The sequence below is a fragment of the Pseudorasbora parva genome, chromosome 4, assembly GCF_024679245.1.
Source record: "Pseudorasbora parva isolate DD20220531a chromosome 4, ASM2467924v1, whole genome shotgun sequence".
In the NCBI taxonomy this organism is placed as follows: domain Eukaryota; kingdom Metazoa; phylum Chordata; class Actinopteri; order Cypriniformes; family Gobionidae; genus Pseudorasbora; species Pseudorasbora parva.
In genome coordinates, this window is record NC_090175.1 from 21801076 (window position 1) to 21814479 (window position 13404).

Here is a 13404-nt window from a genome sequence, read left to right on the forward strand (position 1 = left end):
AGAGAAAAGGAGAAAGGGAGGAGGCTTGGCATTACTGTAAAAGAAAAAAAAAAAGCACACGACTCCACTGAAACAGCCTGTTTATAATCGGTTTAGGGCAGGCATCCTCAAATCGCAGACCATGGCTTGCTTCCAACCGGACCGCGAGACAAGATGACAACTGTGGTACCATTTTCTTGTTTGGAGCTGTAAACACCACTAGTGCTCAGGTTCGTTTATGATAATGATCTTTTGCCGCTATATCCTCAAATATTTTTTATCTAGAGCCCCTTTCCGTTCCGTGTTCATTGCTTCTTTTGCCGTCTGAAAACATGAAAGTGATATGAAAGAGCTGCAGATGTCACGGTTATTTTAACAACAGTAGCAAAAACATGGTGAGCTAAAAAAAAAAATTATACTTTTGCTAAAACACTTCAGAAAAGGAGAATGCAGCAAATATAGTTATTTTTCTCTTTCATACATAGGCCTAAAGCAGGGGTCCCCAAACTCCTACAGAGTTTAGCTCCAACCCCAGTCAAACACGCCTGAAACAGCTAATCAATGTCTTACTAGGACCTATAAAGACATTGATTAGCTGATTCAGGCGTGTTTGATTGGGGTTGGAGCTAAACTCTGTAGGACAGTGGCCCTCCAGGACCTAGATTGGGGACCCCTAGCCTAATCCGACTGTTCAAAACCACTGGTTCATTGAATAATGACAGTGTTTTCTTTATTTTAAGAAAACACAATGTTTGTAAAGGCTTGTCTTAGTTTGGTATTTGCCGTCTTGTCATAGGCACGACAGCCACTTCATGCTTTATAACACAAGATTCTGGCCAAATGTATTAAACGACAGTAAAACTTCGATCACGACATCTGTGCTTTGGAGAAACATAGTCACGCCATCTACGCTTAAAATGTATTACGCATCTACATGATGGTAATAATTCTTGTTACACATGTTCCAAAATAATACATTGGTGATTTTCATGTTGTTTTACTGTTTTATTATATATTAATTATATGACAAAGTCATAGATTATTTACTTCTGTATACAGACATATTTTAAAAATTAATAAAAACAAAAGCAAATTGTTTTCTGCAAACTCCACTTGTTTCTTGTTCTATATGTTCCCAATTAACACTGGTGATTTTCATGTTGTTTTACTGTTTAATCTTTAAAATATGTCTGTATACATAGGTAAATAATCTATGATTTAAACAATTATTAAATAATTAAACAGTAAAACAACATGATAATCACCACAGTGTTATAGTAAAAAATTATTTAGAAAAAAGTTACCTGGTTGCCTTAATTTCGCGTTCATTGAAATTAAAATTTTGAGTTAATACAATGAACAATTTTTGAGATTCGACAACCTTTATTAAAAGATTATTAAAAGATTTTGTAAGCATATTGGGTAATTGTGTGTTTTATTTCTGATGACGCAGTGAAACATGCCAAATAGTGCTATTTTCATGATTTATCAAATTTTTTATGTGGTTCAGATACAATATTTTTAGTTTCTATTTATTAAACTTCATTGTATCAAGTTTTTATTTCAATAAACTCACATTTTTAAGGTTTACAATGTACTAGGGAACATGTAAAACAAGAATCAGGTGGAGTTTGCAGAAAAAAAAAAAAAATTCTTATGAATTATTTTAATATTTCTACCAACACCAAGCGCCCACACCATACCACACAACCTCATGAAGACACGCAATATATTTAATGCCGTGACCACAGTGCTATATGAAGCTTTGTAGCCTGTAAGTTGATAGAAATGTAATGCGATGTACCTACTGCCTCAGATGTGGCCGTAAAAAAAGACAAATCTCAGGCATTCCTGCTGGTGAAATATATAAATCTTTTTGAGGTTGATTCTGGTTAAATGTTAGGTGTCTGACATAAAGCCACAATATTAACTTTGACAACAATTAATTAATAATTTTTTTTAAACAATTATTGTAATGTGTAAATAATATAATGTGTTTAATTAATTAAAAAAAATAAAAAATACAGCTTTTAGCCATTTCCTAAATAGTAGTGGTTCTGCACTGACCTGCAATTTTTGCTGGATTCCAAACATAAACCACCCTGGATATTACCTGCAACTTAAAGGAACACTATGTTTTTTGAAAAATTTCCAACTCCCCTAAACAGTTGAGTTTTACCATTTTCAAATCCATTCAGCTGATATCGGGATCTGGCAAGATGCTAACAGTCTAATGAATCTAATGCAATGAATTATGCTAAGCTATGATATCGCCACAGCCGGAGATCAGCTGAATGGATTCAAAACGGTAACACTTGTTTAACTCTAGGGGAGTTGAAAAAAAAAAAAAAAAGTTCCTTTAAATGTAATGCTTTAATGGTTGGTGAAGCGTCTTAAGAGTCTGAAAAACCCATGAGTGCAGGTATTTCAGTCGTGCTGGTTGTGTCAACATCAAATTTGCATAGGCTGCACTATTTGAATTCATGATTGGTTGTTTGGGTACACTCTCAGAAAAAAGATACAAAAGCTGCACTGGGACAGTAACCTTCAAAAAATGTTTCTAATATGTACCTTTGAGGTACTAATAGAGGTACTAATTGAGGTACTTTTAAAAAGGTACCACCTCAGTGACAGCTTTTGCACCTTTTTTCTGAGTGCGAATTAAAATATTAAGCACAACAATAAAATAACATTATTAGCCAGTTAATGGAAATTTCAAATGTAATTTAGTTTTCTATTATGTTCCTGTTAAAATTTCATTAATTTCTGATTTTTGTCATTCCTTAAACCTATTCAGGGCCAGTTGTAAGAGAACCTTTATGAAATCTAAAAAACTAATTGGACACCCTATGATCTGGTGGATTTCATGGACGCAACGACCAAGGACACATTAGGCAAGATATTTTGGACAGATAAAATAAGCCATGGTCTAGACAGTGCAAATACTAAATAAATATTTATTCTAGAGCTCTCTGGAATAGTTCATTCTGATTATTCCATCCCTAAATTGTGTGATCAAATACTTTTATATAATGATCACTAAACCATATAATTGGCAAAGATTTCCTACACAGCTGTGTTAGACTCATGTTTCCGCTTCATGTCGGGTCCTGATCAACCTGTCAGGGTTTATTTTGTGATAATGACCAGCTGACTATCGATTAACTTAGTTCCTTTAGAAAAGACTGTGAATGTGAACAGATGGAGAATGCTAAAATAGAGAGATTATGTGTTTTACTTTGTGGCTGGGCGTTGTCTGGTTGTAAGCATGCATGTGTTTTCCCCGTGAGACAGCATGAAAAGTGTGGTGACAGAGTGAGGTCACCAGAGACGGGAAGCTAATGCAAACAAACACTCCTACACTTAACCAAACCTCAAAGGAACATACTGTAGGTCTTATTACTCTGTTCCTTTCATTACAACTAGACAAGAATATAGATACGCTGAATGACTTTTAGGCCTAAAGCTTACAGCTAGACACATTTCAGATGGACACTTACAATTACATACGTTGTAGCTCCCTTGCTGCACACACTAAACGTTCAACATTTATGGATCTGGATAGCTACTATTAATTTCTATTAGGTCGTTGCAACCATTTTGAGGCTACTGACAGTAATAATTGGTCTCAAATGGCAGTGTGCTCCTCTGAAAGAGTGATGGCAGAAAGATCCTCCTCATACTAAACTGCACAGGAAAAAAGTGGGTAGTAGTTTATTTTACAGGACTGTTTCGCATGTACAGTACATACATTGTGCTTAAAGTAGTAAGGGGTGGGATTCTGGGGAGTGAATTTTGTATTCCAGTTGAAAAACAATTCCACTCAATAGTCTACAATATAATAGCCAGTATAATATATATATAAATGAAACATAGCGGGATATTCTGTGATATTGGCTGCGCAATGTCAACTTTTGTGATTGGCATATTGCAGCTAATGGAAATGCGTCTCCATTCCTCACAGAATAAATTATCAGAACTTTATTCTGTGAACTGTGATGAAGTGTGATTTTGATAAAAATCAAAAAACCTGAATAGAAACTGTTACTTAAATAGATGTCATAACATAAACTTTGAAATGGGTAAAGCTGTGTTACCTTGAACCTGAAATGATCTGGTCTACGAATAATATTTTTTTTATCCGTCAGTCTTGCCCGAAAAGACCTTGAATTTCCGTTCATATATTGAGTGAAAAGAGTAACAGATCCTTATCAGGATCAACTAAATGCTGGATCTTCAAAAGAATGTGAAGTTCGGGGTTCCACTGTTACAGTAAACTTGCACAATGTGCTTGAATGAATAATATATTAGATGCGTGCCAGTCTATTATTGCAGGGACATCAACTTTACAGTTATGCAGCCCTATGTTGTGGAACAAAAACTGTGAATGGTCGTGATACATGTCAGTAAAACGTCCTCTTGGGCTCCTTGGCCAATGAAAGATGTGATAGAGTCCACACCTTCTACTGTCAGTCTAAAGGTCTAAAGGCTACGCGAGATGCAGCATGCCACTGCTCTGAACCAGTGCATCTTTAATCCAATCACATGACACCACAGTTGTTGTTTTTTTACAAAGGAAATAAATGGAAAAAAGTAGAATTTAAATGTCTTTCTGCATGCACCACATATGTAGATTCCTACACAATGTATGTTTAATTTTAATTACACAGATAACTAACTATATCTCCAAGCAGAGATTTTGTCTTACTGGGATACTTGTCTTACTATAATCAATGTCTTACTAGGACCTATAAAGACATTGATTAGCTGTTTCAGGCGTGTTTGATTGGGTTTGGAGCTAAACTCTGCAGGACAGTGGCCCCACAGGACCGAGTTTGGGGACCCCTGCCTTAAGGTACTACTATGAACTTTATTTTTGATAAAAAAGGTACAAAGATGTCCTTTTAAGGTTACTGCACCAGTGACAAACTGTTATTATTAAGTGCTATTTTAATATTATTTGTAAACTGTACAAGCTATTAATATTTTGTTAATATTAATATTTATTAATTAATTTGATTTTACTTTAAGTTTTAGTAATGTTGCTATTTTTTACTTTTATATTTTTTATTAAAAAAATTTTTTTAATTAAAAAGTCAGTACTTGCAAAAGTATCAAAATATCTTTATTCACCGTAACGTTTCAGTCCCATGACCTTCATCAGGCATATACAAACATAGTCTTTCCTCCTACGCACCTATCTATTACATGTAGGTATGCGAGGGTAATTATTAAATTATAATAAAATTAAAAATCTATTTAAATGCTGCAACACATATTTCCAGGGCAACATTTCTAATTTTCAGTTTTCAAGTATTTAAGGTTTAATTTAAAGTTTTTCATCTAATAAGCTTTATTTAAATTACAATAAAACTATTTTTAATAGCTTTAGGTTTAGTTAACAACATATTATTATTATTATGAGAAGCCCTGAGAAATCTCACTCACTCACTCACTCACTCACTCACTCTCACACACACACACACACGCACACACACGCACACACACGCACACACACACACACACACACACACACACAATTAAGAGGGGCCTTGAACTGTGGAACTAAGGATCCCCAATCATGAATCAATGACATCCATCAGAGCTTGAATGGATTGCAGCAGTGCATTCTGGGATACTCTAGGTGGGACAGACACCTTACTCAACAGGCAGATATATTTTAGGGATCAGGTGGTACAGGGGCTGCTGGGTAGAGGGGGGTCAGGGACAAAGCAAGGGCAACAGGCATGGAGATGAAAGGCCGTTGGAATTTGTACGGACAGCTGGCTCTCGGCCAGTGAAGTAAAGAGGGCTTAGTGTCACTCAGGATGCCAACAACAAAAAAAGAGGGTCTGGGCAACTAGAGTTGACTATGCACCCATCCTATAGTTGCCTATGCAAAAGAATGTTCATCATTTAATTTAAAAAGAAAAAAGGCTGCAGAACTAGAATTAGAAATACACAAAGAAAAACTTTTCAACGATTAACTTAAAATCAACTTGCCTGTTCAAAGTAAAAAAATATTAATAATAATAATTGTAACAATAGTTAAATCAAAGACACATCAATGATGTGCTATTTACCACCAGTCACTGCAATTTCATTTGTGTCAGTATCAGAAAATGTTCCTGGCAACTAATCATGCCATATTGCCTGTGGGATGTGTTCTCCCACACAGACAGACAGGTCAGATAATTCTGACATGTGATGGGTGCTTGATGACTGCTCAAATCATTATTTATTTTTGTTAAGTTGATTTATAAATAATTTTCTCTATGTTAAACACATACCTATATATTAATTATACACTATATCTATAATTTATTTTAAACTCACTCTCAGATTAAGATAAGCAGACTAGTACTATTCCTCAATGCCCCCTGTTTCGCTCCATAGAGTTCATTTCCAGAATCATTACACTTGCTAGGCCTAGGCCTGTTCACATACCCCCATCAGAGGCCCACTTCACTGGGTAATTTATGGCCTGCCCTCATGGATTCACCAGCGCCCAGCTGTCCATCACTGTCTGCGGACATCCCAGTGAGGAACAGTTTTTTCTTCTCTCACTAAAATGTTCTTTTTCTATGTGTCAGATCTCAAAGACTGACATATAAAGCATTGTTCTACTATATTACAGAAACAGACCAAATGCAAGCCACTGGCCCCTCCGCTGAAGCTCTGTAATAAAATACAAAACGTCTATTGATCAAACATGAGCCACATTATATTTAAGAGCTACAGTAGAGAGGAAGAGTTTTTGTGAATAATATACATTTTGGTCTGTTCTTTACACTAAACTATCGTATGGCTTCAGAAGACTAGGAATGGTCAGTATGGTTTACTTTTATGCTTTTTTGTCCTTTTGCATTAAAAAATGACAGCACAAGAAAATAATACTGGGCTGGAACAACATGAAAGTGAGTAAAAGATGACAGAATGTTACATTTTGTGGTAAACAACTGCTTTAAGAGATGACTTTTTATCATTTGGCCAAATGGCAGCCGTTTCAGGTTCAGCAGGAGCTTACAACAAACATATAGCCCTGGAAAGACACTATAGAAACTATGATCTAAGAACAGCTCATCATGTCCCTTTGAAAGGGCTCAAGGGTAGTGAATAAAGAGGTTCAACCTTTAAGCAAGGTACATAGGGACAACCTCTGCTGATCACCCTTTTAAAGCCAAGATGAGGGATGAGACTCCATAAGAATTCATCAAGGCAGTCTCTTCCCAGTGACACGTGGCCATAAATGTTTGCTGCAGAGAGCACTCCAGTCTGCTTCGTCTGGGTGAAGGTCACTCACATGGAAATGTCAAATGTCTCTTCATTGGCATTCCTGAGACAATAAGAACGCTGTGCTGCTATAGTTCCACTTCATCAACGTCATTTAAAAGCAATGACACTAATGAGCACTCATTTACTCCTTATAAAGGTTTTATACCTGTCATGTTAATAACTTTTAACAGGCAGATAACGGACCTTATTTAGAGGAGGAAGAAGAGGTGTATTTTAATTGATTTTTGTTGATATTTGGGAGTGAGTGGGTAAACATTTTTTATAGCTAATTGCCAAGATCAGTGAACTACCCATATTAAAACCAGAGTAGGAGTGCAATATGTGTTATTCCTTGGAGAAGTCAAAGGTTAGAGGTGGGCTTACCATTCTGAACATCCAAAACATGGTGTTTGTCCAGCGTCCATCCTCCCATGTTTGAGGCATCAAGTTCATAACCTTGCAGGATGGCTGTTCTTTTCTCCCACAGGATCAGATCCAAACAGGACTCATATTCAAATCCCACGGATACTTTAGAGATAGAGAAAGAGAGAGAGAGAGAGAGAGAGAGAGAGAGAGAGAGAGAGAGAGAGAGAGAGAGAGAGAGAGAGATTGGTGTTATTCATGTATGCAAATATATTGTACAAACATCATATCAAATGCAGCCTTCTAGAGAACCCGTGCAAAGTAATCAATACAGACTAAGTCTAAACACCACATTAAGAGGCATGCAGATAAATAATTATATAAACATTGAGCTGATAAACCGCAGTCGTTGCCAGGCCTAATCAGATGTCCTACACAATATCAATTCATCTTTACTGCAGCCTGCCTGAACACTGCATTGTCTCTATCATAACTTTCGTAAATCTCATAACAGATCTGCGCTTCACCAGGTGCAAATCGTTTTAAATTTATAACTGTTTCCAGCCGATCATATTAAGAAAGCGACCTTATGTCCCCCAGAGAGAATCAATACGCGCACTGCTATTCGTTGGGCAAAAAAAATTACCTGCTTAATGCAATTGGCAAACCAAAGCCTGATGAGAAGGTGAAAGCCAATCAATACTCGTGAGACCTAGCTAACCTATTTACAATTTTACACAGTTCACTTTGTAAAGGCAGAATGCATTCCTGATTTAGTGAAAAAACATGTCATGTGGTTCAACATATTTTGAATTTGTTGGTGAGGTGCTGAAAAGCATGTCTAGTTTAGTCTGGCCTACTGCCTGCCACATCATCAGCTGAAAATAAACGGAGGCGCTGTCATCAGCAGCTGGCCGCCTTTTTCAATGCTTAAGTGAAAAACAAAGCCACAGATTCGCCTCGACCTTCCTCAGAACAGAAAGAGTTATGTTGCTCTCTGTGGTTTTGCTGATGGGTAATCATACAAGCTACAAAATACAGTCAGCATAAAAATGCCACAGTGCGAGAGAAAGAAAAAAAAACTTTCATAGGGATTTTTTTCCTGTGCTATTGTTGGCCTTAATCATAACTGCTTTGTTTTCCATTTACACTCCCCATTTGCATAGGTATATTTAAGGAGACATCCCATAATGCAAGTGCCATAATGCAAGTGTCATAGTGGCACGGGCCATTAAGCACATCTACATTCTTGCATGTAACAAATTCAGCCTTTCTACAGAGGGTAATTACATTATTCCTCTACTCTGTGAATCTAGAAGAACAGCATGTGATAGATAGTGAGGTGGTTCAACACCAGCTGATTTAATATTAAATAATAGTAAAAACATGAAAAATGCTGCTAATTGGGAGGCAGCTTTGGAAAGTTTGGAGGTTTTGAGCAGAGGTGTGATTTGTCAATTTACACTAAATTAACAGTTGAAGAATCTTGCAAAAATATATTTGGATAAAGGTGAAAACGTTTTCACATTTAATTGTACATTCAATATTGAAAAGAAAAAATAAATAAATGAGTTTAGATTTCCTGATTAACTTTGTACAGCAACCAGTTTAATATCTATCTATCTCTCTATCTCTTTCTCTCTCTATCTATCATCTGTCCATCCATCCACCCGTCCTCACTGATCTCTGTGTTTACTCACCGACAGCCTCTGACAGTCCGTAGACTCTTTGGTTGTATGCGTCCGTTTTGTCCCAGATGAAGGTGTAGGACAGATTTGGTTCCGCAGGGAACCACTTCTGAAAGAGGCGTCCCACCACCGCCACCATCAGGTGCACCTTCATGAGGTTAAAGGGGATGGTGGCTTGGGTCATGGTCACCTTGAGCACTGGACGGTAGCCAGCCGCCCGTGAACTCAGATACATGAGGTTCAGGTCACTACCCGGAATCGCCGTCTCCTCCTGAAGAACCTGCACATCAAAGAGAGAAAGAGGTGAAGATAAATGAAAATGGGGAGAGAGAAGGAGTGACTTGGGAGCATCTGGAAGCGGCATTAGAGCCGAGGATGAGGACTCCGATTTTTCTCTCCACAGGATTAAAGCACATCTGTGCTTGTGTTTGCTCTGACCGCCATTTACTTGACATCTTGGATCTAATGAGGGAGATTTTCACGGGCGGAACATGCTTATATTTACATCACTGTCGGAGGCTATTACTGTACCGCATTCCACATGCTCGACCACGAGAAATAGTCAACAGACAGAGGAGTGTGGGCCACAACTTGCAGTAGAAGAGTTCAAACTGGATTGATGTCAGACTTCTAGACAGCTGGCACGTTGTACCAGATGAAACACAAGCGTGCAGTTAGCGGCATTTAAAGGTGCCCCTGGTGAGGAGTCACCAAAGTTCAGAGCATTAGCGCTAATTTCGCTCCCTCTTTGAGATGCACAAAAGGAGCACAGGAGATGAGGAGCAGCTTGGATCAACAGAGAGATACTGCATCACAGCTTTCTCCTCAAGTGCTTAATGAAAAGCCAGTCAAGCCACTGTGGAAAGACCGTAATCCTCCTGTCTTCCAGCTCATGGCATTGTCAAGTGTCCTACTGTGAGGGACATTTACTTTTCTCTAACACAGAGGACAAAGGGAGCCGGAGGGAAATTCTTTTCTTCTCTTTTTTTTTTTTGGTTTGGATGCCGCTGCACTTTTCCAGGGATCAGTAGAGGGGGCTAGATGGCTTTGGGAAAACCTTTGATATGCAGTCTGTGGCTTCGACAACAAAAAAGCCCAGGCAAACAGGAAACTAATGGTAGGTGGGGGATAAAATAAAAGGACAGCAAGTTAAGACAAAGTTTGGTGGTTTCTACTCACATTTTTCAGGTTTCACATTTACACACGCAGACATGACCAGAGCATTATGCTCTCAATTTGAAAGGGCCAACGCTGCCATCCTAACACCAGCTGATGCCAGCCACATGTGTGTGTGCATATCCTGTGTTCGTAGGTTTACTTAAGGGCATCTATAAGCCACAGTGCATTCATGCTATGTACTGGCCTCCCCTCTGTGAACTTTGATTACAGAGTCTGAGCTAATAACATGCTTTACCCCGCCTGCTATAAAGCTCTTAATAAATGGCACCGCATGCGCTGCCGTGTCTCTACGTGTGCAGCCGTGTTATTCTTAGCCACGGGGGCAAGGGCCATAAGTGCATATGGCTGCATTAAAGCAAAATATTTTCTCATTTGCCAAATGAAAGGGAAGATGAAAAAGGCTTTGAAAGTTCATTTGATACAGCCCATTAAATGCACAGTAATAAAGACCAGATTGAGTTTAATCATCAGGCATTTTTTCATGGTAAGAAAGGAAGCTAGTGTTTCTGCGAGAAGCCAAAAAGCAGCGGAATCAATGCACAATCACATTTAGAGGTGTTATGCCTTATAGGACTCAGTAGTTACTGAAACAAAAACACAAAGCATGATGGGAAATCATATATCTTTCATTCACTAAACGTCTCATCTGATTTTCCACTGTCGCATTGAGCGTTTCTCTGGACGTGAAAACGTGCCGTTCTCCTCTAGCCAAATATATTTTTTTCCAGCCCCGCACAACGGCCAAGTGGAAGCAATATGCCTTCCCGTTTGGTGTCACGGCCACTAAGCATTACGAGGGCTGGCTGAGGGGGGCTAAGGGATGTCTGTTTGCCATTTATGTGTGACGCTCTGTGTAAAAAAAGACCTTGGAGGCCATTACAGCTGAGGTCCAAAAGCCCCATATTAAATGCTAACTTGGTTGGGTCTGATTACCTCTGTTTAGAGTTGCTCTCAAAGCAGGCTGTAATTCAAATCAGGGCCCATCTACTTTGATGAGTGGGGTTCCACATAGGGGACAGACGCCCCTGTTGGGACCGAGGAGAAACATGGGAAGAGGAGTGTGGCCTGTTACATATGCTGCCGACAATAAGGAAACAATTTTTCTCCTTTATGTCTCGGAGCAAATCCGTAAGACAGCATATGTGTTGGCCCTGAGTGCTCGCATTACAGGGGACGATTCCCCCCCGCCACATGCCACAGAAAGGTAAGAATGGAAAAGCCGGGTTATAGAGGAAGGGATCAAATACACATCTGGACACAAGGTAGGGTGGAAGAGAAAATACAGACAGAGAAACAGACAGAACTGAGCCAAGTTTTGTGAACCTCTCAATCAACAACAGCACTAAGTTTCACGTGGCACAGGAAAAAAATATGACCGAAACATTCAATATCAATGTTTATTTTGCCTTTCTTTTTATAGTTCACTCAATAATCAAAATTCTTTCATTCCTTTTTTCCCCCCTGATCTTTCCTTTTTGAAAGACAAAGGGATACAGTTTGAATAGAGTTGGTCACTGTTTCCCATACAATTACAATGAATGGGGTGCAAAGGCATGATAACAGTATCATCAAAGTAGTAATGTTGTGTGTAAAGCTCTGTAATCTAGACCGAGAAACACTAACAGTTGCTTGTCTGAACTTGAGTTTTACTTTACTTTTTTTGAGGTGTATATAATTTATTCTCAAACAATATTCTCATCAATGTTCTATCAGCTAAGATATATTTAAATCTAGCATATTTTGTGTGAGCCTAGTTAAATACATATGCATAAATACATATACATATGTTTTAGTTAAATATCAAAAATCTAAAAGGCATGCATCATACCTGACACCCTTTAAAGCGGGTGTTATGACTTTAAGCCATTCTCTTCGAATGCTATTGAAGTTAAAATGCATATACCAATGTCATATGTCCCTAAATTCACGAATATCAAACTCCCAACGTCAAGCCAACTTTGTACCAGTCATGTCAGATGTGCTATGGTGCTGGTGTGATACTTTATTTGAAACTATTTTTGATGAATGAATCTCCTGCGTTCATTGCACATAGGCTCTGCTTTCTTGTTTATGAGAGTGCAGATGTCAGTGAGTGAGAGCGCGCTCTGAACAAAACTCTGGCGTTTCAGCGATTTGAACCCCTCTGATTAATAGACATTGTATTCATAAGCTCAACAGAATCGTGTGTGATTGGTTATAATGCTTACTGCGATTATAACAGATGCTTTTTGAGAAGACTAGAATATAATTCAACCCGCCAAAGTGACTACTGGTAGTGACTGTGTTACACACTATAACCGATATCCACCCGCAAATGGTGGGTTGGCGGGTGTTAATGTTAAAGGAAGTGTATGTAAGAGTGTGGCCAAAACTGGTACTGCAATCACTTTCAAGTCAGGGATAGAAGTATTTGAAATTAACATGATTTCTTAATGTCTAGTAACATATCAGGGCCATTTTATGATTAATTGAAATAAATTTATTACATACAGTTCCTATAAGCCCTGGTTATATTCTTCTGAAGCCATATGAAAGATCTTTGATGATCAGCCCAAATTTAAGTTGTTATTTCTCATCTCCAACGAGTCTTAAACTGCATGAGTCAACCTTTCATTCGATTCATAAAAAAAACAAAAAAACAAATTTATAAATTAAACACCCCCATTTCTCATTCACTTTCATTATATTGAAAAGAGTGGCCAGTATATACTTTAAAAAAAATATTTATACTTTTTTGTTTCAGAAAATCACATGTGTTTTGAAAAACAATGGGGTGAGAATAATTGCAGAATTTTCATTTTGAGTGAACTATTCCTTTAAGACCTTAAAAATTGTTTTGTGCAAGACACAAACTAGGCATGGTTTATATTCATCTCCCCAAAGGCATGGTGCTTTATTTGGTCTGATGTGGGTCCAGCTT

The 13404-nt window shown here is 38.0% G+C and overlaps 1 protein-coding gene across 1 annotated transcript in view; it reads right to left on the reverse strand.

The window, feature by feature from the left end:
- tenm3 (teneurin transmembrane protein 3) overlaps positions 1 to 13404 on the reverse strand; it is a 309711-nt gene that overhangs the window by 37319 nt on the left and 258988 nt on the right. The window contains exons 20-21 of the mRNA XM_067442491.1: positions 9318 to 9585; positions 7639 to 7782 (exon numbers count right to left, since the gene is read on the reverse strand). Of these exons, the coding sequence (XP_067298592.1) occupies positions 7639 to 7782; positions 9318 to 9585 (412 nt within the window). The remainder of the gene's footprint in view (positions 1 to 7638; positions 7783 to 9317; positions 9586 to 13404) is intronic.